The sequence below is a fragment of the Dermacentor andersoni genome, chromosome 7, assembly GCF_023375885.2.
Source record: "Dermacentor andersoni chromosome 7, qqDerAnde1_hic_scaffold, whole genome shotgun sequence".
NCBI classification, from domain to species: domain Eukaryota; kingdom Metazoa; phylum Arthropoda; class Arachnida; order Ixodida; family Ixodidae; genus Dermacentor; species Dermacentor andersoni.
In genome coordinates this window covers 155,493,758-155,521,708 of record NC_092820.1, presented here as the reverse complement: position 1 = coordinate 155,521,708, position 27,951 = coordinate 155,493,758, and the positions used below count along the sequence as shown (strand labels likewise).

Sequence of the window (27,951 nt, the reverse complement as noted above, 5' to 3'; positions counted from 1 at the left end):
GCAAATGCACAATGATGCTTTATTGCGCAGGGCGCGTCAGCCACTTGAAAACAATCTCCGTGTGAACGATTCAACAAAATAGAAACATATAAATCAGGGTAACAGCCTTCGCAATTTAAAGAAGAATATGCAGCACATAGGCAATAAGTATGTGCTGCATAAGAAACAATAAACAGTAAAATTGAACAACAAACAATAAAATCGCCAAAACTTTCCACTTGCAGCTGCCGTCACCGGCAAAAACTTAAAATGATTATTGCCGGGTGTGTAACATATATGCTCACGAATGGCCAGTGCAACTAACGTGAAAACTAATGCTGGTATGCCTTTCTGCTTGACATATACACGCGTCTATAAGAACTGGAAAATGATGCATCAATGCCTATAGCTCTGAAAAGAGGTTAACCAATGTTTTGCGAGGTGCAGCCAATGACAGCACTTTAAGGGTGAATCAGGCCCGGGATAGCCAATTGCCTCGCCTAGCGTTACCATTAACGGGCATTCACCAGGAAGCCAAGACCGCCGCTTCATGTCTGACGCAGTGGCTTTGCTAGAACTGCCATTGCACAGGCAACGGTGGGCCTTGCAGGCCCAACACTTGCCGTTCCAAAACCAACATTGGCCCTATTTGGCCCCATGTCATGTGCTAGCTGCGTACAGGTCAAACATTGCGCTTGTAAATAATCGCTGAAGTGCCTTGCTTGGAGCCCACATTCACACTAAAACATTCGGACACAAAGCAACCACGGCTGCTTCAAAAGGCTTTGAAAGAGCCTGAGTGAAAGGGGCGTCTGAAAAAGTCATTGCCATCAAAAAGGTCCGCCTGGAATTTTAATGGCACTCGAGCAGCTTAATGGCGGCCTCCGAAATTTGCGCTTCAGTGAAGCGTTCGCAGCGCCGAGCCGCTGACGACCACTGTGGAAGCTGCAAGGGCGGCCTCCAGGAAGGCGCTCTCCGCTGTGATGACGTCCGAGGGCAGCGGCACCTTGAGGCGAGTGAGGAGCCTCCTCGCAAACGCTTGGCAGTTCTGCGTCAGGAGATGGTACTCGCCCACACTCGAAAGCGCCGCCACGGCTTCCGCTGCTTCTTGCCTGCTTATGACGAAGCTCCCCAAGACTTTCTGGATAGCAAGAACAAGAAAATGCAATGATTCAATAGAACGTTCGTATTTCTTGTAATAACATACGCTACTGGCGTCATACAGCACGCAACGTTTAGTGAAAGAAAATACTTTCATTATTTCATCCTATGTGATCTAATCCTTCATTACGTCTGAAATACAATTATGTGCGCCTTGATATAATATATGGACCGACACGACGCGCCATTGTATAATAGTACTCGATCTACAGACAATTGCGAATGTCGGCAGAATCGCTTGTACAAACCATAGGGAACGTCGTCGGAGCAGCTGGGCCAACAAGTATGGCAGCATGTCCATCCCCATATAGTTAATACATCAGTAAGCATATCTGTGCGTACCCAACGAGTAATATCGTCCGTCACGTAAAGGAAACCCGTACACGGAGATGTGTATAGAAACACAGAAGAAACGTTGACGGTCGCGAATTTCGAACATATGAACCCACGCTCTGTAGGCCAGTGTCTTAGCTACTGTGCTGAACATTCACACTTGTGGATGGTGAATATATATGAACCGTATCAACGTGTTGTGCAGGTATTAGAAAAACTGGCAGTTCGATCCGAGACGCGAAGTACCGATCGCGATCGCAAGTTAGTAGATAGCGGTACGAAGCTACGATACTCGTTTGATTCGGCGTGTAAGCTTGTAAACATTCACTTACTAACTAAATTAACCATGATAGAATGCGCAAGCGTGACGCAACGAGGACGTAGAAAGAACCTGACACATGGAGACAGCACTGTCTTTGTGTGTCTGCGTTTTTACGAACGTCCGTGTTCTTTCGCACCTACGCATTATATCATGGATATAAAGCTACTAGACCGTCAATGTGTTTCAACTAAATTAACCAGCACGGTGTCATGCGCGCACAGCTAAACAAGAGAACACATCGCTCGATGACAGTGGAACTTGTCTTTGAAAACACTGGAGTTAGGAATTGCGCCAGCCGCCGCGAGGCAATTGACATCCGTCTACATGTAGCTTCACCTCGTACGAAACGTCGGAAGCACATTGCATACGAAGCCATCGGCACTACGCGCACTCTGCAAACATCTCGAGCAGTCGGTCCGCTTGGTGCCGGTATGTCAGAAATGACTGCGAGTATAGTGGAATGAACAAAAAAATATTTTCAAAATGTGTGCCCAGAGAATGAGCTTGATCAATAAGTGTGTTTCGCGTGTATATATTAATGGTAGAGGATGAGTTTCGCGGGCGTTTATTTTGTTTTCCCTGTTCCAGGCTTTTCTTTCTTCTGTATATGAATTCCTCCTAGAGATGTATTTTTGCCCGCTTTACCTTTTGGCACGGCAGCACGTTCTACCTTCGGACCATTTTTTTTAAAGCCTATTACATTTTCTGTAGTTCGAGAGTCGCAAATGTGACTCCAAACCTCATTTTTATTTTTGCGAGCTTCCTCAGGATCGTGTTTCCACCAGGGAATACGCCGTTTAGATCGCGATCTATTCGTTTCAAGCAGACGCGTTCCCATATCCTATATGGTCACCACGTGTATGTGCCAGGCCATGACAACGACGCTGAAGTGACGCGCGGGTAGAAAAAAGGAGACAATGACGGCGCGTTAACTGCTCTTATAATGTGCTTTTATACATCTTCCAACGAGATCAAGCAGTCCTTCAAGAGGATCTTAACCACATCCAACAATGATATGAACACTGGCTCATGATCCTTAAGCCTAGAAATTGGAAGCTCCTTTCCATTACCCTTCGTCACAAGATTCATGCCTTTCAATACAAATCACTAACGAGTCCGTGGTATCCGTATCGTCTTTCAAATAGTTACGCATAAAGTTAATAAATGATCTAACATGCAATGAACGTATTACTAACGTAATATCATCAGCTAAGAAAACATTGATTTCTTAAACGTCATCTTCGCATCGCCCCACATCACGTGAAATTGTTTGCTTACAAGTCACTGATTGAGCCTAAACTAGAATTAGCATCCGTCATATTGAACGCGTATCATCGTAACCTCATAAATGATCTAGGTGGTGCGACGAAATGAGGCAATTTGTAGGTGAGAGTTGGAATTTCAGATCGCAGGCAGAGGCGTTCGTGCTGCACTGGACATAAAATAGATTATGATGATGATGACCTAGAAGCACATCGTGGTACAAGGTTCATACATTCTTATAATTGTAATGACGTCTTTGTTTCAGCTCTCAAAACTAAATCTGCCTTATCGCCTCCCTCAGTTCGCCATCGCACAGCCACCCACCCTATCACTTTACCACGAGTTCTATTGCTCATCACTCAAGAATGCACCTTACACCTTCTGACCGCACCAACCACAACCTTCACGTTTTTCGTCCGCGTGCTCGAATATTTACTTTTCCAGCTTCCTTCTTCCCACGTGAAGCTAAAAAATAGGAACGGTCATTTCCAACATATCGTTGATATCACCTGTGCATCATCAATCGTAGAAAATTTGAATAACCTTTTCTGCATATAAACACATGTAGCTTTGTTGTCCATGATTTTTTAGCTGATTCCATCCCTTGTGTAACACGCCCTTGTGGGGTCTTTAAGGACATAAAATGAAATGAAATGAATTGAAATGCATCCCAATGTATGTATCGTCTATAACGCAAGCGTTTCTCACCATTTCTGAGGCCTCATTGTTGAGTTCCTCCAAGGTCTGGAGTGATGTTGTGGCTACGATGCGGCCGGTGATACGATGCGGCCCTGCTTCAACGACTTCGTAGAGTGCCCCAGGAGGTGCGTAGCGTAAGGCTATGGCCCAGTGCTTGAAGCTGTCCTCCTGGTGGCGAACACTTGATGTTAATTTCGTCAGGGCCGCAGCACCGGCCGCCACCATCTTCTTGTCGAGGTCTGTAGTAATGAGGTACACCTTTGTATGGCCTGCAGCACCTAGAGGTGAGTCGGAAGAGACAAGGAGAAGTAACAAAACTAATTAATATACTGCCTCTAATCTACAGCTACTCTTTTGAGAGGCTGCCCGGTCTCGCCAAGAAGCACTTTTTTGAAATATTGAACGTTAACTAAGAATTAGTGCGAGCAATAAATCTAGTTTTTGAGCTCGCACTTTCCTGACACAAACTCATTGCATCCGAAGGTGCGTTATCAGGCACGGAGAGGAATAGGCGGAACTTTTTGTAATTTATCGTGCTGGCATTGCGAACAACATTAAGATTCTGGTGCCAAAGCTTCACTGAGATATGAAAAACACTGCTGGGGTCTACTAAAAACTGTGTAACCGTCCACCTACATTCGCGGGGGGCGCCATCAGTATTCGCTGTCGTATTGTTAGCTGTTTACAGCTGTTATAGCTGTTAGCGTTCGATACAATTTGTATATATCGCACAGAAAGACTTGTCAAGCACTTTGTTGAGCAAAATGAGCAGGTCGACATAAATTGAAAACTAGGATCTGCTCTTTTGTTCTGCTCACGTGGATAGACGTGTGGAAGCTTTTTAAACACCTTAAACTTGCATCAAACACTTCACAGCAACATACCTCTGATTTTGCAAGTTCAGAAACTCACCAAAGAATGTTTCCGCCTTTTTTTAACGATTTTTGTCTTCAAACACATTTATCATGGCACAGTCTCCCAGGCTTCCTCTTTTGCAGGTCTTAAATTAGTCTGACTAAAAAAATGATCGTTGGCGTGAGTAGAACTACAGAATTTTCCCAGCAAGGCTACTCGCTCTGTCAACGATTCACTCCAGAGTGCTTTCCCTACTCCGGTAATTGGCTTATTGATTTTGCTATTCCCGATAGCGGCCCGAAGTGATAGCTGCTACACAAAGGAATTTTGTCCCCATCTTGTCCGCCTTGCAGTGTCCTGTTCATTTTAACGGTGTTTATTTCTGTACGACATTGCCCTCTCATAAGCTCAATGTGGTTTCACGCTTAATTATAAGTCTCTGGATACTCCATATTACTTACAGTATTAAGCTTCTAATAGTTGGCTTAGTTACTTTCATACTATAAGTGGTTCCCACTTCCCGCCCCAAACTTTTATCGGCGTTTGTAATACCTGCACCCACATGACATCTAGCAGTTCATGGAGATCATGACTGCGGTAGAAAGTGCATTCAGTTAGGTCTGTATGGTATCGGTCTGATGTACTAAATGATCATTATTCTTTTTTAATAATTAGGCCGCTGTTGCTCTATCTTACGTCGCAATATTTCCAAAAGCTTGGTGTGTGGCGGCGCTACAATCGCGGATAAGGGTGTGTGCTGTTAGACAGCGACCATTAACCAGCATCGGTCAAGTTCTTCGAACACCACCCGTCACTCTCTCATGGAAATCATGCTGCACAGGTGCACGCCGAGCACTCTTTCTACAGACAGGCTGGCTATCCCACCCTCGTGTGCCGCACATGGAGCTTTTGTCTCCCCCTACGACTGCTGCAATCTTGATTAACATATGCAAAATGTTTTAGCAGCATGAGTGGGAAGGTAGACGGTTGTGCGCTTTTGACTCGGTGTCAGTATGTAGTATACAGCGGGTTCGATCACTTCTTTCATTGTTTTTCACAATGTCATGCGACAGGCAAAATGTTCAAGAGGCTCGGTAAGCGCTTTTCAAAACAAGAAATAGTGGAAGTTCTCATATTTGATGTGCCTGTAGTGAGTTATCGCGCGGAGTCAACATTTTGTACGCTTGAAAAAACTCGCCATATAATTGGAAATTCCTAATCTTCAGTGATTCTGAAGTTGCAATTAATTTGGTCCAAGCAAGTGTTCAATCTACAGGGTAAAGTGGCCTATGGAAGGGGTACTGTTACTAACACTCCATTTTTCTAAATCCGCGTCAACTTCGGCCAACTCTCGCACCCAACGGCAACATTAACATAGCGGCGATAGAAAACGAGGAGGGGCCAACAGCACTGGCAAATAATTGCAACACCACAGCGTTCCCGGTCTAAGTAGGCGCGTCCAGATAGAGCTACAGGGAACCTTCAACGTCATGGCTGGCTGGCTACAATAAATTACGGTGGCTATAGTTCTTCTGGCGCCGCGTCATCAGATTGGCGACATCGCACGACCGAGTCCAGCCATGCCACTGTCATAGCTGCGATTCGTCTAAGACGAGTCTGACAGGACATAACGCGTACACACGGGCGTACCCCGGATGGAAGGCCTATGGGTATTCTACGTTGACAACCTGCCTAGAGGTTCATCCAGCTGTTAGAGGATGTGGTTCATGCAGCTGTTCACGCTGTCAGAGAATTATGGCTAGCAAAGTAAGTGGCTGAAAGGGTTCTGACAAACCAAACGTCGTCTGCTATCGGATGGCTTTCGGGCTGTTTTATTACGGATGCGCCGAAAATCACCGTCTGCTATCTACTTACCAATGCCTTTTCTATTAAGTGATCACTACTTTTCGGAATCGCGGGCATAACATTATTGAGACAATGCAGTTTTCCTTGAATATTGCTTTTATTGAAGTATAAGAGCTCCCTGGCCGTCTATCGTCTTCATCGAAAATGCCGCTCTCATTTTTTTTTTTTATCAACGTTAGCAGCGACGACAATAGTGGTGTTCTCCTCTGGCAACTTTCTTTCAGCACTTCAGCGATTTCGTCTGAAAACGTTGTTGATGTTACCTGCCATAAGGTTTATTGACATGAGGGATGAAGCTGCTGGCAATTCGAATGAACCTGCTGGTATTTTGAATAATTTTCTGGTGCGCGACCTATTTGCGCTTGCGCTGGGACGGAATACCGAGGCGCTAGAATAAAATATTGATGTGAAGGCATCGAATGGCTAATTGAGTAAAAAGTTGGCGTCTAGCGCCTGTAATAGCGAAAAGGTGCAAAATTGGAATTGGCTGCGACGACACGTCACGAGGGCGCCTGGACGGAGCAGAGCGTACAGAAGGGTACACCTGCTACGGCGCTATTAGCCGTGAGAATTTGGAGTGGCGCCCTCCGCCAGTGACGTCATCGCCAGGACAACGCTCGCTCCGGCTCGCTCGGCTGTCGCGCGCGCTTGTTACCTCGTGTATGGAGGAGGAGGAAAAAACTTTCTCGTGTATGCTTTGCATATGGGTGGTTCGAGCCGAATTTGTTAAAGGATATGTCGGCTTCTTCCTTCTGCCATGCCAAGGCGCGTGAGTGGAGAAAAAATTTAGTGGAGAAAATGCTTATATGTTCCGTGTCTGTCCGTAAATATTTCGTAAAAAGAATGTCTGCCAATTCAACACGCGAGGTTGTGTATAATGCTTCGCTATACACCTAACATTTCCTCAGTACTTATATTCGTAATTGTATATTCGTATTGCATTCAGTATATTCGTAATTGGTGTCAACATGCTATCCATTTTAGAAAGACACTGCCCGCGAAGCTGTCATCATGATTGTTATTATTCTGGCGAGTTGTTCTAGTAAAATGTCGCCACTTTATTAATGGGTAAAAGAAAGTGTTCAGCGCGCATTTCCTATGAAAAAGTTTGCTGGTATTTTCATCACCCTCAGAAACAGTCCTCCATAAAACGAATCGCTTATGGCTGCTAACACGACGGCGCGTCATGTAGAATATTTACATGCTTAATCCACATATAACATAGTAGCAATCACCAGAAAGAAAAGTTTCGTGGTTAAGATCGCGATCCAATCAATCGCAAGCGATGAAATGATTCATGGTGTCTCTCAGTAGCCTTTATCGACTATATGGGATACCCCTCACGCAACGGCAACCGACTGTCGTTATGGCGAGGCACGCATTGTTCAGGAAACCCATCAGCTCAGTAAAACACCGAATTTAAAACATGAAGCAGTTTTTTCAGTGCCAATTTCAGGGACGCTCATTACTTTTCGAAGCGAGATCGTGATGCCTTTGAATATGCACCTATAAAGCGAGATATAAGAAGGAAGAAGAAGCACGTGCTTGCTGCGGTAAAGCTGGGGAAACTATTGAGCATGTTTTGTTAGAATGTGAAGACGTTTGCCCAGTGGTGGATTTAGGCACCACTGGCCTCCTTGAAGCCCTTGGGCCCAGCGAGAGCAGTGGAAAAGTAAGCATGTCCGCAATAGAAATTAGTAAGACGCGATTAGAGGATTGGTGGAAGAAAAGTAGGGAAACGACAAAAGACGGAGACGTACAAAAGCACAGTTCGCAATAGGGGATCAGAAATTTGGTTTTGGGAGGTCATAGTTCTTTTTTTTTCTTTTATTGTTTAACCCAGGTAGGACATTAGGCAGCATAATAACAAGAGCTTGGTGGCGCAACCCACCGCCCTGTTCGAAAGGGGACGTTCATAACATCCATCCATTCAGCCAGTTCGATCTCGGGGCCAGGTGGTGTTGCGTGAAGGGAGCGGGCATCGCATCGATGCCACGTCGCTGTCGCTCTCGGAAGCGAGGGCACCTTTCGTATGTCGTCTCTCTCTCATCGCACAATGTTTGAAGCCGAGACCAAAGTCAACGTACGCTTGCGAGCGCGCGCAAGCTCGCGTCTACGCGCCTTACGCCTGCCGCGTCTCGCGAGGAAAGGTGGTTAGCATCCACACATAGGCGTGCCAGCGCGCCCTCACCGAGCTCATTCACAGAGGCACCATGGACGCACTAGAAGACGCCACTTCATGCTTCGTTATTGAGAGTGCTTCAAAGTGCCTATATATATATATATATCTATAAAAGTAATTGTTCTAATTTTAGTGCTGACAGATAAGCGCAAAAAGAAAAGATTAAGCACTTTCTTGCATGATCTAAATCTGCTTCGCTGAGAGTTGAATGTACCGCGCCGTAGTTGCGTACCTGGGCGCGACGACGCGATGCAGCTCAAGCTCACAATCACCGAGAGCAGTTGTTCAACGAGATCGCGCCGCCTTTCGACTCGTAGGGACGGTGCCGCACTGTCCGCGCATGCGTGGGAGCGCGGTAGCGAGCTTGCGCGTGTCCGCAAGCGCACGTGTTTTCTGGGCTTAACATGTGCGCGCGCCTGTCGACATTGCTGGCCACTCGGTCTCTGGTCTTGCAGTACATAAGTAGCACGAGGTGTTGGCACCGCAGGCTGCTGCTGCTTGCTGGCTCGGGCAGCAAGTACGTACCACGGTGGTACATTACGCGGAGCGCAAAACCCAAGAGAGAGAGAGAGAGAGAAAGCACTTTATTTGCACCCGTCAGAGAGTATGGGTGATCGGGTTGAGAAGCAGCACACCCTTCCACCGTCTAAATCCCCCCAGACGTCGGCCGGAATCAGTTGGCTTCCGGCGGCGGCCTCGGCTGGAGCGATTACTTGTTTTCGGGCTTGTCCTTCCCGACTATGGAGGGAGGATTCCCATGACTCTTTGCTCCCATGTAGACTGTTTAGCGCTGGGCAAGCCCGGAGCATGTGGCTTAGGGTCGCTATGCCTTCATAGTTTTTGCATTTGGAAGATTGCACCTGAGGATGCCATTTGTGTAGGATGTACGGGTTTGGGAAGGTACCCGTCTGCAGTTATCGCCAGAAAATTTCTTCCCTCTTTGTGAGAGATCAGTGGAGGAAGGAGGGGCAGGGAGGGTTCTCCTGCCTATTCTATAGTGTTCTAGAATTTCTTTCTACGTGGTTAAGTCTCGCTTTTTGGACAACGAGTAGTCTACCTGCGCTGGCGCACCCGGTGTGCGAGTCCTCGAGCGAACTTATTGGCGATGTCGTTCCCTGTGAGTCTTCTATGGGCGGGCGCTCATATTACTCTAATTAGGTCGTTGGGTACGTTCTCCTTTCCTGCTTGCACAATTTTGCGGGCCTCTTTAGACACCTTACTGGTGTCATATGCTTTGATTGCCGTTTTATATTCGGTGATAACGGTGAATCAGCGACAATCGGTGATTGCGGTGATAAAGTTTGTGATTGCCAGGGAAATCGCCGCCATCTCTGCCTCCTCTGATGAAGAGTGTCTCACGCTACAGCTCGAGATTAGCTCGGCTTTGTCGCTTACTACTACTGCAGCATAGTGCCCTTCTCGATACTTTGCCGCATCGGTGTACACTACCCCTTCTTTTTGGAGGAGGGAGCTTGGAGTCTTTGGACTCTGCTTCCCCTGCGTTCCATGTTGTGTATCGGGTGCATGTCTTTAGGAATGGGGGTATTCTTAATCTGTTGGCAATTTCTCTGGGAATGGCGGTTATCCCATATCGCGAAATAGTTAAAGAAATAGCAATAGTTAAACTTTCGATGTGAAGATGGCACACAATTTAGGTGATTGCCAGATGTTTAGGTTGGATCGTGCAAGGCAGCCAGATGGAGAAAAAAGCTAAAAGTGTTAGCGGCAGTAATACTCTTCGCTTCAGTTGAGGACGTAGTTAGCGCGAACGAAAGTTGAGTAGCTGACTTCTTATTTTTTAACATTCAAATTATGTTTAATAGATGTTCAAGAAAAAAATAACGAGACGCGAATTTAGCGACTAACACATTACAGCATTTTTCGACGTGCCAATTAAACGCCAACAGGAGTGAGTGGTTCTGAAATTGAGATTGAGAGTGGTCAATTCGTTTGCTTATGTTTTCCGAAATGTTTTCTAGGAGCATAGTGGATATTTTTTGTGGTTTTTGGTATTTCCCTCCCTAGGGACTGTTATTTAGCTGGAATTGTGATAAAAACTCTTTAGACATTGAGGCGCACGAAAATTCTTCTTCAACATACGCGAAAAGACTTACTGAAATTCTGTACCCAACCTGTTTGCTAGGTGTAAAGGAAAATGAAGATCGCTTCGAGGAGCCTAGCCTGCGAATATCAAGAACTCAGGGTGAACTGGTACTTATAGAAGGATGTCTCAATATTTGCCATCATCTTTATTTATTTGGTGCATGTATATTTCCATTTCAGAGCGTTACAAGAGAAACCCTAATGTTTGGCGGAATTAACCAATTTTTTAAACCGCTTTAGTGTAATATACAAAGAAATTAGTACGTTTTTAAAGAATATATCACATGTAGATTCACAACCTACGAGCTCCGCTGCCGTCATCTGACGCCATATGCGCCGCTCATAGCGCGACAGAACAACAGCGACAGCAATGAAGCGTGCCATTATCCCCAACGCCCGAACAACGTAATTCGCGATGGAATATAATTGGAGGCTTAATTAAAGGGCGAATTACTTCATGCACTCTATGAGCATAGCGCCGCGCTGGTGCTGCTTGAACGGAGTTCTAAAAGTAGGCTGCCGAGACACGCTGCGCTGCGGCAGCTGACGAAACTGCTCGGGACGTATTCTGCAACGATCGCTTTCGGCTATAGTAGCTAACAGTTTTATAGCTGAGCAAGTAAACCACCACAGAGATAGCACACAAGGACAAGGGCAGATCTGCAGACGTCCATGTTCGCTGTGCGGTGGTGTGTTCGCTAAGTTATAAAACTGTTTGCAAGTATACACCAACTCTAGCAACAACAAGTTTTTCCCGGTTATAATATTGCTTTGGCCACATTACAGCCGTTAGGGACGCGCATTGGCTGGTTGAGCAAAAACGTATGAGCTGATTGGCTTTTTGAGGCCTACGTCACGCGAAAGCTGTCACCGAAGCGATCCTCACCGAATATGTCCCCTGCAGTTGTGGTGCCAACACAGCTCCTTCGCAGCTACCATGCACTTCCGAACAGCGGCTTGACGGTCCTAGGCAGCATAGCCATTGAAGGTGCATGAAATGGGAGTGGACGAAAAACATTACCATTTGCGAGTTCCTAATGAAAATATTCGTTTTATGCCCGACACTTCCGCTCCCTTCCGCTCGTGTCTGCTATTTGGGCGCAGTTGCACGGCAGGAACGCTGGTGAAAGCTTGCCGTGCTCACAAAAGTCATGAGGGCAGCAGAAGGCCTAACACTGACATGTCCCCGCAAGATAACCACCTGAGCAGACCGTGAAGGTGGGACCAATTCGCTTCCCAATTTTCTTCAACAAAGCCTAACGTGCATCTGTCGCATCTCTGGAGACCTCTTAACCCAACAAACATTGGTAGATCATGCACCACGGTGATTGTAAGAGTTCTAGCTCAGGGGAAGGCCGGGCTGGAACTCGTCTCTATTACCATTTTACTTGCAATTGCAATAAAGCACTTGTATATTCGGGCTTACCGGCCTGGGTCATGATGTTGCGGGCCCAGGACTGCTGGTGCTGCAGGCGGCCGGGGTGACGTGCGGGCCTAGGGCACACGGGGAGGTGGGCGCCGCGCTGCTTCGGGCCAACCAGGCGGACGGTGATGGCGGTTGTCGGGCGCGTGGCGGACTGCGCGTGCGAAGGGCAACTTTCACGTCGGTTGTTCCTGCACGAGGCTCCTACCCACTACGGGGACTGGTCAATAATTAGATGCATTATTCAAATATATGATACATAATAAGTTTCTTAATATCTATGGACTTTGCGCTGTACAACGTAGAATTTTCTGCTAAAATAAATTCAGTGAAGGCAGATCGAATGAATAACAGTTAATACAAAAATACACAAAAAGAAAACGACAGGATTTAGCAGGGTATTAGGTCGTATTGTGTAGGGGATTCTTGTATAGCGGAGTGTGGTATCCTGTTTCGTTATTCACTTTCGATCTCGAGCGGTTATGACGGCTAACGGAACTCCGCGCTCTTTGCTTTTAGTTTACCCTTCTGTGTTTTACCCAAAGACTAAAGATATAATAGGAGGGAGCATGCCGCAACGTGATTGAATCCGTTGTCTTGATAAAAACGTCAGGGTGCGCTGTAGGCATTAGTACTCCAGGTAGTTTTTTTTTTTTTTTCGAGACACACAGGAATGATTTGAAGCTCTTCAAATAAAGAAAAACATGGCGACCACCGCGGCGCCATCGCCTAATGGCACGCTCAAGTTTCTCGATTGCGGCATCGAATAGCGCTGTTGCGCTATGAGTGTCCGTTCGGTGAGCCGCATGAGAGAGAATGCCCCTCAAGCGTGTCGGAAGTCAAAGGCGAATGCTGCAGACCTCTCCGAAAGGTGCGCGCCATTGGTACACTGCTCACTGCTTTTGCGGCAAGTGTGCGCTGAGGTTCGTGTTGCAGTAAATTGCATAGAAATGGCCGTTGTCATTTCAGTGGCTAAGCACGCATATCCTTCACCTATAAAGGGACGCTCCAAACTGTTTTGTAAGCTGGTCAGTTCTCGTGTGACTGATAAAGCAGTAGGAGTGCTCTTTTCTCTTTCGCTTGCCGATGCATGTCATATTTTACCCGCCGTGGTTGCTCATGTGGCTATGGTGTTTGGCCGCTAAGCATGAGATCGCGGGATCCAATCCCAACCACGGGGGACGCATTTCGACGGGGGCCAAATGCGAAACCACCCGTGTACCTTGATTAGGTGCACCCTAAAGGACTCAGTGTGGCCACAATTATTCTGGAGCCTCCATTGTGGCTTTCCTCATAATGAGATCGTGGTTTTGGCACGTAAATTCCCATATTTTTTTATAAGATCTTATGCGTCCGATGACCTACCGCTTGCTCGTGTACGCAGAATATATTCAAGCAGGCAGCAGGACCCACGTCTACACGGTGCGATGTGCGCTTTATGGAGAAAAATATGGCACGCAGTAATACAATATGACTTCCATTGTACTAGCAACAAAATTTACATTAGCTGCAGACGTTCAGCTAGCAACAGCATTGCGGGTAAGTGACACAGATGGTGTCACCATAAAGGTATGCAGTATTTTGACATTGACTTCCCGCTACACTATTTAAAACATCCACATGTAAGGTCATATATATATTTTTAAGACTACACCTCCATGAATCTCTGATTGCGCCTACCGAGAATGCACACGGCAAGTGCTGAATGATGCTTTATTGCGCAGGGCGCGTCAGCCACTTGAAAACAATTTCCGTGTGAACGATTGAACACAATAGAAACAATTAAATCAAGGTAACAGCCTTGAATCTTCAAGAATATGCAAGAATATGCAGCATACAAGCGATAGGTATTTGCTGCATAAGAAACCATAAAAAAAAAATCGAACAAAAAACAATAAGATCGCCAAAGTTTTCTAGTTGCAGTTGCCGTCATCGGCAAAAATTCAAATGATTATTGCCTGGTGTGCAAGATATATGCTCACGAATGGCCAGTGAAATTACGTGAAAACTAATGCTGATATGCGGTTCTGCCTAAAATATAGACGTGTCCATCAGAACTGCAAAAAAAAAAGGCATTTATGCCTGTCGCTCTGAACAGACGTTAATCAATGCTTATTGAGGTAAAGCCAATGACAGCACTTTAAGGGCAAATCAGGCCCGGGATAGCCAGTGGCGTCGCCTACCTTAGCCATTAACGGGCATTCACCGGGAAGGCTGGACAGCCGCTTCATGTCTGGCGCAGTGGCTTTGCTAGAACTGCCATTGCAGAGGCAACGGTGGACCTTGCAGGTCCAAAACTTGCCGTCTCAAAACCAATATTCGCACTATTTGGCCTCATGTCATGTGCTACCTGCGTGCATGTCAAACATTCCGCTTGTGAATAATCGCTGGTGTGCCTGACTTGGAGCCCCCATTCCTACCAAAACATTGGGACACAAAGCAACCACGGGTGCTTCAAAAGGATTTGAAAGAACCAGAGTGAAAGGGACGTCTGAGAAAGTCATTGCCATAAAAATGGTCCGCCTGGATATTTATTGGCACACGGGCACATGATTTTAAGCCGCACATGTTGCGGGTGGTCTGTTAAAGATGGGCGCCTATGGGACGAACCATAGGGCCGATGCGGCGGCGCTCATGATGGTGCCTCGGACGGCGGCCTCCAATACTGCGTTCTCTGCGGTGACAAATTCCTTCGGCAGAGGCAACTTCAGCTGAAGGAGGAGCTTTCTTATAAATTCTTGGCAGTTCATTGATAGGATCTGGTATTGTCCCAAATCAGCCAGGTGTTCAACTGCCTTGTTTACGGCTTCCTTGGTAAGTGGGTAGCTGCCGATACTTCTCTGGAAAGCAAGAACGAGAAAATGCGTGATTCAGAAAAACGCTCACATTTCTTGAAATAACACACGCTACTGCCCTCATGCAGCACGCAGCATTTGAAGAAAGAAAATGCTTTGATTATTTCATCCTGTGTGATCTAATACTACAGTACGTCTGAAGTATGATTAGCTTCGCCTTGATACATTATACGGACCGACACGACGCGCCATTGTATATTAGTACGAGATCTACACACAATTGCGAATGTCGCCAGAATTGCATGTCGTCGTCGGAGCAGCTGGGCCAATAAAGTATGGCAGCGTGTCCATCCCCATATATTTAATATATCAGTAAGTATTTCTGTGCGTACCCAGCTAGTAATATCGCCCGTCACGTGAGGCAAACGATACGGAGAAGTTTTGCTCAGGATACTATCGCTTTTTTTTTAAAAACCCACCCCTTATGTAATGCCCCTACGGTGGACTTTTCGGGTGGTAAACTTAACTGAACTGAATTTATAAAACACACGGAAGAAATTCGCAAGGAAAAACGTTGACGGTGGCGAGTTTCGAGCATACGAACACGCGCTCTGTAGGCCAGTGTCTTAGATACTGTGTTGAACATTCACACCTGTGCATGGTGAATATATATGAACCATATCAAGGTGTTGTACAGGTGTCTGAAAATTTCGCAGCTCGGCCGAAAAGGTGAAGCACCGATGGCAATTACAAATTAGTATATAGCTGTACGAAGTGAGGGTATTGCCTTAGTTAGTACTCGTTGGGCTTGTAAACCTTCGTTACAATCCAAACTAACAATGATCGAACGCGTAAGCGTGAATCAACGACGACGTAAAAAGAAACACAGACACGCTGACAGCGCTTTCTTTGTGCGTCTGCTTTTTTACGTACGCCCTTGTTCTGTCCCGCTTACACATTATATCATGGATTTAAACCAACTAGCCCGTCAACGTGTTTTAACTAAACTAACCAGCACGGTGTCATGCACACAAAGCTAAACAAGAAAACACATCGCTCGATGACAGTGTAAACTATCTACGAAAACGCTCGAGTTAGGAATCGCGCCAGCAGCCGCGAGGCAATTGACATCCGTCCACACGTAGCTTCACCGCGTACGAAACGTAGGAAGCACAGTGCATACGAAGCCATCGGCACTACGCGCACTCTGCAAACATCTCGGGCAGTCGCTCCGCTTGGTGCCGGTATGTCAGAACTGACTCCGAGTATAGTGCAATGAACCAAAAGGTCTTTTCAAAATGTGTGCCCAGAGAATGAGCTTGGTCAATAAGTGTGTTTCGCGTGTATATATTAATGGTAGAGGATGAGTTTCGCGGGCGTTTATTATGTTTTCCGTGTTCCAGGCTTTTCTTTCGTCTGTACATGAATTAATACTGGAGATTTATTTTTCCCCGCTTTCTCTTTTGGCATGGCGGCACGTTCTTCTGCTTTCCTAGTATTTTTGTTTTTTTTTAGGCTTGTCTAGTTTTCGGTAGTTCGAGAGCGATAAACATGATTCCAAGCCTTATTTTTATTTTTACGAGCTTCCTCAGTATCGTGTTTCCTCCAGGGAATACGCCGTTTAGAGCGCGATCTACTCGTTTCAGGGAAACGCATTCCCATTTCCTATATGGTCACCGCCATGATAACGACGCTGAAGTGACGCGCGGGTAGAAAAAACGAGACAATGATGCGCGTTAACTGCTCTTATAAAGTGCTTGTATACATCTTCCAACAAGATCAAGAAGCCCTTCGAGAGGGTCGTAACCACATCCAACAATGATATGAAGACTGGCTCATGATCTTTAACCCTAGCAATTGGAAGCTCCTTTCCATTACCAGTCGTCACAAGATCCATGCCTTTAAATACAAATCAATAACGAGTCCGTGGAATCCGTATCGTCTTTGAAATAGTTAGGCATAAAATTAATAAATGATCTAACATGGAATGAACGTATTACTAACGTAACATCATTAGCTAACAAAACACTGGGATTTCAAAAAGGTCATCTTCGCGTCGCCCCACATCACGTGCAATTGCTTGCTTACAAGCCACTCGTTGGGCTTAAACTAGAATTAGCATCCGTCATATGGAACCAATATCATGTTAATCTCATAAATGATCTAGGTGGTGTGACGAAATGAGGCAATTTGCAGGTAACAGCTGAAATCGGTCGGCGCGGGACAGGGGTAATTTGAGATCGCAGGCAGAGGCCTTCGTGCTGCATTGGACATCGAAGTGGTTATGATGATGTTCACCTAAAAGCACTCCAAAATGGTGCTACAAGGTTCATACATTCTTATTATTCTAATCACGTCTTCGTTTCAGCTCTGAAAACTAAATCTGCCTTATGGCCTCTCTCAGTTCGCCGTCGCATAACCACCCTATCACTTTACCACAAGTTCTATTACTCATCACTCAATAACGCACCTTACATCATTCCACCATCGTACATTTCTGACCACACCAACCACAACCTTCAAGCTTTTCGTCCGCGTGCTCGAATATTTACTTATTCAGCTTCGTTCTTCCCACGTGAAGCTAAAGATTGCAACGGCCATTCCCAACATATCGTTGATATCACCTGTGCATCATCAATCGTAGCACATTCGAACAACTTTCTTGTACATAAACACACGTAGCTTTGTTCTTCATGTTTTTTTATTTGATTCCATCCCTTGTTTACACGCCCTCGTGGGGTCTTTAAGGACATAAAATGCAATGGAATGAATTGAAATGCATCCCAATGTATGTATCGTCTATAACGCAAGCATTTCTCACCACTTCTGATGACTCGTTGTTTATCTCTTCGAACGTCTGAAAGCTCCTCATCGCGATCACGCGTCCCGTCACCGGGTGCGGGCCGGCTTCGTGCACTTCATAGAGCGGCCCTGGGGGAGGGTATCTAAATGCGACGGCCCAGTGTGTGAAACTTCGTCGTTGGTTAGCTACCATCGAAGTAGCCCGCCTGAGGACCGACGCCCCTAATGCCGTTTTCGTGGCCTGTAGGTCCGACGTCACCAAGTAGACCTCCGTGAGTCCAGCACCTGGAGGATAGTCGGAAGAGAGAAGGAGAAGTAACAAAACACCAATATAGTACTGCCTCAAATCTTCAGCTACTCTGTTGAGAGGCTGCCCAGTCTCACCCTGAAGCAATTTTTCCAGATATTGAACTTTAACTAAGCTAATTGTTAGTGCAAGCAATGAAATCTAGTTTTTGGGCTCCCACTTTCTTGACACAAAGTCATTGCATGCGAAGGTGCGTTATCAGGTACGGAGACGAATAGGCGGAATATATTGTAATTTATCGCGCTGGCATCGCGAACAACATCAAGAGGAAGATAAGAAATACTCCAAATTTTCTTCGTGCAGAACTCTCACTGAAGAATGACAAACACTGCTGGGGACTACTAAAACTATGTAACTGTCCACCGACATTCGCGGGCGCCATCAGTATTCGCTGTCGTCTTGTTAGCCGTTTATCCAGAATGCACATGTACGTTCGAGACAATATGTATATATCGCACAGAAAGACTTGTCAACTAGTAGCGTTTTCTTGAGTAAAATGAGCAGGCAGACATAAATTGAAAACTCGCATCTGCTCTTTTGTTGTGCTCACGCAAATAGATGTGTGGAAGCTTTTTAAACATCTTAAACTTGCATCAAACACTTCACAGAAACATACCTGTCATTTTGCAAGTTGAGAAACTCACCAAAGAATGTTTCCGCCTGTTTTAAACAATTTTTCCCTCCAAACACTTTTATCATGCCCTAGTCTCCCAGGCTTCCTGTTTTGCAGGTCCTAAATTAGTCTGACTAAAAGAAAATGATCTGAGGCGTCAGTAGAACTACATAAGTTTCACAGCAAGGCTACTCGCTGTCTACGGTCCACTCCGGAGTGCCTTCCCTACTCTGTTAATTGGCCTATTGATTTTGCTATTCCCGATGGCGCCCCGATGTGATACCTGCTACACAAAGCAATTTCGTCCACATCTTTTCCGCCTTGCAGTGTCTTGTTAATTTTAATGGTGTTTATTTCTGTACTACGTTGCCTTCGCATAAGCTCAATGTGGTTTCACGCATAATTGTAAGTTTCTACATACTCTATATTACTTAAGAGTATCACGCTTCTTATAGTTTGCTTTATTACCTTCTTTCATAGTATAAGTGGTTCCCACTTTACGCTCCACAGAGAGAGCACGGAGCACCACCACAGAGAGAGCACACAAGGACAAGGACAAATCTGCAGACGTGCATGTTCACTCTGCGGTCGTGTGTTCGCTAAGTTATAAAACTGTTTGCTAGTATAAACCAACTCGAGCAACGACAAGTTCTTCCTGGCTATAGTATTGCTTTGGCCACAGTATTGTCGTTAGGCACGCGCATTGGCTGGTTGATTAAAATCCCATGAGCTGATTGGCCTTTTGAGGCCTACGTCACGCGAAAGCTATCGCCGAAGCGATCCTCACCGAATATGTCCCCTGCAGTTGTAGTGCCAACACAGCGCCTTCGCAGCTACCAGGCACTTCCGAACAGCGACTTGATGGTCATAGCCACCATAGCCATTGAGGGTGCAGGAAATGGGAGTGGACGAAAAACATTGCCATTTGCAAGTTCCTAATGAAACGATTCGTTTTATGCCTGACACTCCCTCTCCCTTCGGCTCGGGTTTGGTATTTGCGCGCAGTTGCACGGCAGGAACGCTGGTGATAGCTAGCCGTGCTCACAAAAGTCATGAGGGCAGCAGAAGGCCTAACACTGACACGTCTCCGCCGAACAGCCACCTGAGCAGACCGTGAAGGTGGGACCACTTCGCTGCGCACTAGTCGTCAACAAAGTCTAATGTGCATCTGTCACATCTCTGGAGACCTCTTAACCCAACAAACACTGGTAGATCATGCACCACGGTGATTGTAAGAGTTCTAGCTTAGGGGAAGGCCGGGCTGGAATTCGTCTCTATTACCCTTTTACTTGCAATTGCAATAAAGCACGTGTACATTCGTGCTTACCGGCGTGGGCCATGATGTTGCGGGCCCAGGACTGCTGTTGCTGCAGGCGGCCGGGGTGACGTGCGAGCCTAGGGCACACGGGGAGGTTGGCGCCGCGCTGCTTAGGGCCAACCAGGCGGACCGTGATGGCGGTTGTAGGGCGCGTGGCGGACTGCGCGTGCGAAGGGCAACTTCGACGTCGGTTGTTCCAGCACGTGGCTCCTACCAACTACGGGGACTGGTCAAGAATTAGATGCATTATTCAAATATATTATGCATAATAATTTCTTAATATCTATGCACTTTGCGCTGTAAAACGTAGAATTTTCAGTTAAAATAAATTCAGTGAAGGCAGATCGAATGAATAACAGGTAATACAAAAATACACAAAAAGAAAATAACAGGATTTAGCAGGGTATTCGGTCGTATTGTGTAGGGGATTGTTGGATAGCGGAGTGTGGTATCCTCTTTGGGTATTCACTTTCCATTTCGAGCGGTTATGACGGCTAGCGGAACTCCGCGCTCTTTGCTTTTAGTTTACCCTGCTGTGTTTTACCCAAAGACTAACGATATAACAGGAGGGAGCATGTCGGAACGTGATTCAATCCGTTGTCTTGATAAAAACGTCAGGGTGCGCTGTAGGCATTAGTACTCCCGGTAGATTTTTTTTTTCGAGACACATTGGAATGATTTGAAGCTCGTCAAATAAAAAGAAACATGGCGACCACCGCGGCGCCATCGCCTAATGGCACGCTCAAGTTTCTCGATTGCGGCATCGAATAGCGCTGTTGCGCTATGAGTGTCCGTTCGGTGAGCCACATGAGAGAGAATGCCCCTCAAGCGTGTCGGAGGTCAAAGGCAAATGCTGCAGGCCTCTCCGAAAGGTGTGCGCCATTGGTACACTGCTCACTGCTTTTGCGGCAAGTGTGCGCTGTGGTTCGTGTTGCAGTAAATTGCATAGAAATGGCCGTTGTCATTTCAGTGGCTAAGCACGCATATCCTTCACCTATAAAGGGACGCTCCAAACTGTTTTGTAAGCTGGTCAGTTCTCGTGTGACTAATAAAGCAGTAGGAGTGCTCTTTTCTCTTTCGCTTGCCGATGCATGTTATGTTTTACCCGCCGTGGTTTCTTAGTGGCTATGGTGTTTGGCCGCTAAGCATGAGATCGCGGGATCCCATCCCGACCACGGCGGACGCATTTCGACGGGGGCCAAATGCGAAACCACCCGTGTACCTTGATTAGGTGCACCCTAAAGGACTCAGTGTGGCCACAATTATTCTGGAGCCTCCATTGTGGCTTTCCTGATAATGAGATCGTGGTTTTGGCACGTAAATTCCCATATTTTTTTATAAGATCTTATGCGTCCGATGACCTACCGCTTGCTCGTGTACGCAGAATATATTCAAGCAGGCAGCAGGACCCACGTTTACACGGTGCGGTGTGCGCTTTATGCAGAAAAATATGGCACGCAGTAAACTACCCCTAAATGTTTCCCATGGGCTTGCCAACATGCTATACCTACTTACCACATCATTTCCGAATGCAGATATTGCTCTATTCAGTGAGTTCAACTACGCAGGAATAGACTGGCATAATTGTCACTCACAACAAATAAGCGTAGAATGAAGAGATTTTCTCGATGTTTCTCTGATATCTAACCTTAATGAACTAGCAACCAGCCCAATACGCATCGTAGACGACTCCAACACCATTTTAGGCTTAATACTGAACACGCCTTGCGATAGCTTATCATCCTTTACGTAATTAGAGCCCATTAGCGACCGCAAACTTATTCAAGCAGATTTTCCCCTCCACGTCAACCGCCATGAAATACGAATGAAAACAATCACTTTGCGTGACAAAGGTAATGACGACGCCATTATTCACAAACTGAGCAAATTTTCTCCCATTCTTCGAAGGCAGTTTTAACCAGAGATCGGTTAGCGTCAACTGCTTTATATTTAAGAATAAAATACAGGACCTTCCACAAAGATTTATCACAACAAAAACATTACCTGAAAATCGTTCCATTCCTTGGTTTTCGAAGAGTCTAAAAAAAACTCGATAATAAAGAGAAGTGGTTTTATTGCGCTGCTACGCTAAAGAGAAACCTCGAGCCGTAGGAAAAATACTACTCAGCCAAAAAGGAATACTTGAGTACGGTCACCGACACAAAAGAATCTTTAATAGCGACCTGGGGCGCATGTTATGCGATAACGCCATGATATCTTGGCGCATCATCAACCTTGCACCAACATCCTCAACCGCTTTGGCTAATGCTTCGCATCAACCACTCTCCGACAGAGAATGCGCTGACATGATCAATATCGCATTTTCTACAGTTCTCACAAAGAAGTGCAACCCGCCTTAATGGATACCACCTAATAATAATACGTCAGCGATCAATCATCATAAACATCAACAGCCTGTTTTATGTCTACTGCAGGACGAAGGCCTCTCCCTGCTATCTCCAACTACCCCTGTCCTGCGCCAATCGATTCCAACTAACGCCCGCGAATTTCCTAATTTCATCGCTCCACCTAGTCTTCTGTCATCCTCGATTGCGTTTCCCTTCTCTTGGTAGCCATTCTGTAACCCTAATGGTCAAACGGTTATCTAACCAGAGAACGGTTACCTAAACTGAACCTGAGCATCCCAACCGCCCTCTTTCGGTTTCTTAACGTTTTCCTTAGCAATCTTCGTTCCATCGCTTCTTGCATGGTCCGCTTAAATGGTTCTCAAATTTCTTTTTCCGTCTCCAAGTACCTGCTTCATATGTCAGCACGAGTAAAATGTGCGGATTGTACACATTCCTTTTCAATGATAATGGTAAGCTTCTAGTCAGGAGCTGGTAATGTTGGCCGTATGCGATTGATCCTATTTTTATTCTGTGAATCTCCTTCTCATGATCAAGGTGCCCTGTGATTATTTCACCTAGGTAAAAGTACTCCTCCCAGACTCTAGAGGCCGATTGGCGATCCTGAACTCTTGTTCCATTGCTAGGCTATTTATCATTATCGTTGGTTCTGCATATTAATCATCAATCCCACTCTTACACCTTCTCTGTTAAAGGGACACTAAAGGTTAAATTTAAGTCAACGTGGACTGTTGAAATACTATCCCAGAAACGTCTAAACGCTTGTTTCATGCGAAGAAGAGACTTGCTTGAATATAAAATGCGTTCGGAAGCGTCCGCGTACCTCTAGCGCAGTTCAAGTCGTCCACCATTCGATCGAGGAGTGGTCACGTGATAGTCTCATAGTGACGTTGCGCCGTTGGTGAGTAGGTAGAACGGTGCTCGCTGACGGCGCTTCGGCTTTTCTTCGCAAAACGCAAACGCGCGGCCAGAAACAGAGCCAAGACTGAGCCGACAGCAGCGTCAAAACAGAACTACGGTGGCTAGCGCAGGGGAAAGCGCGCGACTATAAGCTGGTTGTTTATTTTATGACGCCAACTTTGACGCTCGTTGCAATGAACGACCCTGACAACGACACATTGCCTCACGATGCTGGGCTCGACTTCAGTGAATTAAGCACTCATGAACGTGACCTGCTGCTGAGGGCTTGCGCTGCCGGCATCGTTGCGCACTACTATGGCGGCAACTGTATGTCATGGCTGTACATATTCGCACATTTGTAAGTTTTGCTTCGTGAAAACCAAATGCCGCACTCACCACCCTGCCTTCCACCTGCAGTTGTTCTAGCGCTTCGGAGAATGCAGACAAGACCGACGGAACAGTGCTTCGGGAAAGCATTGCTTTGAAAGGCACTCCACACGACTTCAGTATGTCGGCGTTGAACTCGTAATCCTCTGAACGAAAGTGCAGCGAGCACACTATGCGATTTTTCGGCTCATTGCAAACGCGCTGCGGCAGAGGTACGGCACTTCACCACTTTGATGAGAGAGGTTCACTCGTTGGCACACAGTGATAAGTAACGTTGGATTCGCCGCTGCAGCTCCCCTTGGCCAAGTTACGCGGACCGTTCGCGCATCCCACGACATCACATGGACGTGGCATTCTCGCTATTTGTTCCAAATGCAAGTTTCGCGAGCCAGCAGAACCAGCGCAGCACGACGCGATAACGAAACAACTGAAACACCAAAGCGCGCGCAGCGCAGAGTCTAGCGAAAACAAAACCTTTCGACCACCCATGCTATTGAAGGTTAATGTCAAAATGTTATTTTTTCTTAGAATCGAAGTAGACACGTAGCATGTTCTTCCCTCTTATAACCTAATGAAATGATTTTTTTAATACGAGTAGTTGAGTACTAGTGACAAATTATGATGAGGAGTGCCTTCGTCATCGGGCCATAATACCGGAATGTCGCTGGGGAATCTCACATCGTGTCATGCATTCACCTCAATTTCTCGGTTACTAAAGCTCTGTTCGTGATTATATTGACGCCTTCGACGTTCTAGAGCATTGCTTTATCACTTTATAGTACCCTTTAGTGTCCCTTTAAGGCCCTCAATCATTTGCTGTAACTTGTCTGCATTGTCGCTAAATAGAACTATGTCATCGGCAAACCGAAGGTTGCTGAGATATTCGCCGTCGATCTTTACTCCTAAGCCTTCCCAGTTTAATAGCCTGAATATTTCTTCCAAGCACGCAGTGATTAGCACTGGAGAGATTGTGTCTCCCTATCTGACCCCTTTTTTTTATAGGTATCTTCTTACATATCTTGTGTAGAATTAAGGTAGCTGTAGAAACACATTATATATTTTCCAAGGTATTTAGGTAGGCGTTCTGTACTCCTTGAATACGTAATGCCGCTATGACTCTTGGTATCTCTACTGAATCAAATACCTTTTCGTAATCTATGAGAGCCATATAGAGAGGCTTATTATTCTCTGCGGATTCCTCGATAACCTTATTAATTACATGGATGAATTGTAGAGTATGCCTTCCTGAAGCCAGCCGGTTCCCTTGGTTGACTTAAGTCCCGTGTTACCCTTGTTCTATTGGATATTATTTTGGCAAATATTTATATAAAACTGGCAGTAAGCTAACAGGCCTATTTTTTTACAATTATTTAACGTCACCTTTTTTTCAAGAGGCATCTCGTCCCTAATGCCGCACTGTACTTTAAATTGTTCTTTTTACAGTAACTTACCACAGGCGCCTCATTCCTAAAGACTGGCAAACGGGGAACGTCGTTGAGCTTTACAACTCAGGTGACAAAAATTAACACTGTTATCTACCGTACCATATCTCTAACTAGGCTCCCTTTCAATGTTATGGAACATGTTATATACTCTCACACTATGGACTTCTTAAACCCTAAAAATTTCTTCCATCCGCCCCAGCACGGGTTCCGCAAGAGGTATTGGTATTCATGCGAAACACAACTAGCCACATTTCTAAATTGTTTGCTTGCTGACTTTGACACTAACGTTCACCTTGACGCTATTTTGCTGGACTACGATAAGGCATTTGATGAAGTTCCACATCAACGTTCAATAAACAACCCTCTCGGTTAAACCTATACTCTAACGTACTACAGTGAATCAAAGCCTTCTTAAGAAGCCGCTCTCAATCAGTCATCATAAATAACCAGTCCTCCAATCCTCTTCCTTTGACATCAGGCGTCCCACAACGATCCGCTCTCGTCCCACTTTTGTTTCCTATAATTAATAACGATCTCCCATTGCATGCATCTTGCCAAATCAGAATGTTTGCTGACGACTGCGTTATATACTGCCGAGTAATAAACACTGCGGATCAAGAAGCCCTCCAACCGGATATTAGCCACATCCAACAATGGTGAGAAGACTGACTCAAGATGCTTAACCCTAGCAAGTTCAAGTTTCTTGCATAACCCGTCGACAGAAGTTTCATGCCTTTCTATACAATATCGCAAACGGGATCGTACAATCCGTATCGTCTTTCAAATTGTTAGGCATAAAAGTATTAAATGATATACCGCAGAATTAACACATAAACAACGTGATATCGTCAGCTAGCAATACACTGCCATTTCGTAAACTCATCTTCGCCTCGCCCCAAATCCCTTACACTTGCTTGCTTACAAGGCACTCGTTCAACCTAAACTAGAAAATGCACTCGCCATATAGAACCAGCATCTTGTTAGCCTCATAAACGACCTAGAAGCAGACAAAAATCGTGCTACAAGCTTCATACATTCTTCTTATTCGTATGACGTCAGTGTTTCAGCTCTGTAAACTAAATCTGCCTTAACGCCTCTCTCAGTTTGCCGTCAAATAGCCACCCTAATACTTTGCCACAAGTTCTATTGCTTATCACTCAATCATGCACCTTACACCATGCCAGTGTCGTACACTTCAGACCGCACCAACCAGAACTGTCAAGTTTTTCGTCTGCGTGCTCGAATTGTTACTTTTTCAGCTTCCTTGTTCCCACGTGCAGCTAAAGATTGGAACGGCCATGCCCAACATGTCATAGAGATCACCTGTGCATCATAATTCGTTGAAAATTTCAATAACGTATTTTGTATATAAACACATGTGGCATTATTAATGTTTTTTTAGCTGAATGCACCCCATATGTAATAAGCCCTCGGGGGGGTCTTCACGGAAAGAAAATGGAATGAAATGAAATGCATCTTAACGTGTGTATCGTCTATAACACAAGCATATCTCACCATGCTCGTGCAGGTGGCTCTCAATTCTTCCATTGTTTGGTAAGTAGTGCTCGCCACAATCCGGCCAGAGGCCGGATGCGGGCCGGCATCAACCACCTGTAGTAATTGTCCTGGTGTCTCCGGCCCATGTCGGAACGCTAGGCCCCAATGACGGTACGCTTCAGTCTGATGTGGTATGGGGCTCGTAAGCCACCCCATCAGGGTGGCCGCAGAGCCCACCACTGAGCCTTGTAGCCGGGACGTCACTACAAACACCTCCGTCAGGTTGTCCGCTGCGGCAGGAGCAACAGTAAATTTAATGTGTTGTCTCAAATCTAGACTTACTCTTTCGAAAGCGTCACTGGCTACCCGGTCTCGCCCTGAAGCACTTTTTCAAATAATAAACGTTAACTACGAGTTACTTCAAACAATAAAATCTAGTTTTTGAGCACACACTTTCCTGACACAAAGTCATTGCATCCGAACGTGCATTATCAGGTTCGGAGATGAATAGGCGGAACATTTTGTAACTTATTGCGCTGGCATTGCTAACAGCATTAACATAAAGATAAGAAACATTCCTAATTTTATTCGAGCCAAGATTTCACTGAAGAATGACAAACACCGCTGGTAACTACTGAAAACGTTCTAACTGTCCATCTACAGTCGCAGGCGATATCAGTATTCGCTGTCGTCTATTTAGCGACTTATCCACAATGCACGCGTACGTTCGAGACAATTTGTATATATCGCACAGAACGACTTGTCAAATAATAGCGTTTTCTTGCTCAAAATCAGCAAACAGACATAAACTGAAATATAGAATCTGCTGTGTTGTTGCGTTCACGCAGTTAGACGTGTGGAAGCTTTCTAAACATATTAAACTTGAATCAAAAATTTTATAACTACATACTTGTCACTTTGCGAGCTCACAAACTCACCAAAGATAGTTTCCACATTCTTTAAACGATTTATAGTCTTAAACAGAGCCACAGCTTCCGCAGTCATTAAATACATACTCCGTCCAACTCGACGTCACCAGCATATGCGTTCTCTCGGTAAAAGGCAGCAAGCCGTTAACCTTTCGAAGCGTTGCATTCGTCGATCTTGCGGTTGCGTGCCTGCAGAACTTTTATAGGACCAACCATGTCATGTAGTCCGTTCAGGAGATAGTCACATTTACCTCATCAACGTAGGCAATCAGTATCTGCACTGTCTTCACGCAACACCTGACCTTCCAGGTGGCCTGCTCTTGGTGATACAATACTCCACTGCGCGCTGGGATCTACGACAACCTGCGGAAGGCCATTACCACGCGCGAAGGGATCCCTCTGCCTG

At 45.7% G+C, this 27,951-nt stretch overlaps 1 protein-coding gene across 1 annotated transcript; it reads right to left on the bottom strand.

The window, feature by feature from the left end:
* LOC129380249 (uncharacterized) lies at nucleotides 1-27,761 on the bottom strand. Its single transcript, XM_072289541.1, has 7 exons — nucleotides 27,695-27,761; nucleotides 26,635-26,906; nucleotides 20,031-20,181; nucleotides 17,803-18,068; nucleotides 12,190-12,340; nucleotides 3,767-4,035; nucleotides 1-1,120 (listed from the first exon to the last, which is right to left on the bottom strand). Exons 1-7 carry the CDS (start codon nucleotides 27,759-27,761, stop codon nucleotides 878-880), a joined length of 1,419 nt encoding a protein of 472 aa, XP_072145642.1. The 3' UTR covers nucleotides 1-877.
* Between the last annotated feature and the right edge of the window lie 190 nt (nucleotides 27,762-27,951).

Excerpts from the sequence above, each read along its gene's own strand:
- LOC129380249 (XM_072289541.1), bottom strand. The coding sequence starts at position 27,761 with ATGGTTGGTCCTATAAAAGTTCTGCAGGCACGCAACCGCAAGATCGAC. Across the intron at positions 18,069-20,030 it reads CAACATCATGGCCCACGCCG|GTGCTGGACTCACGGAGGTC; the intron begins GTAAGCACGAAT and ends ACTATCCTCCAG. Across the intron at positions 4,036-12,189 it reads CAACATCATGACCCAGGCCG|GTGCTGCAGGCCATACAAAG; the intron begins GTAAGCCCGAAT and ends ACTCACCTCTAG.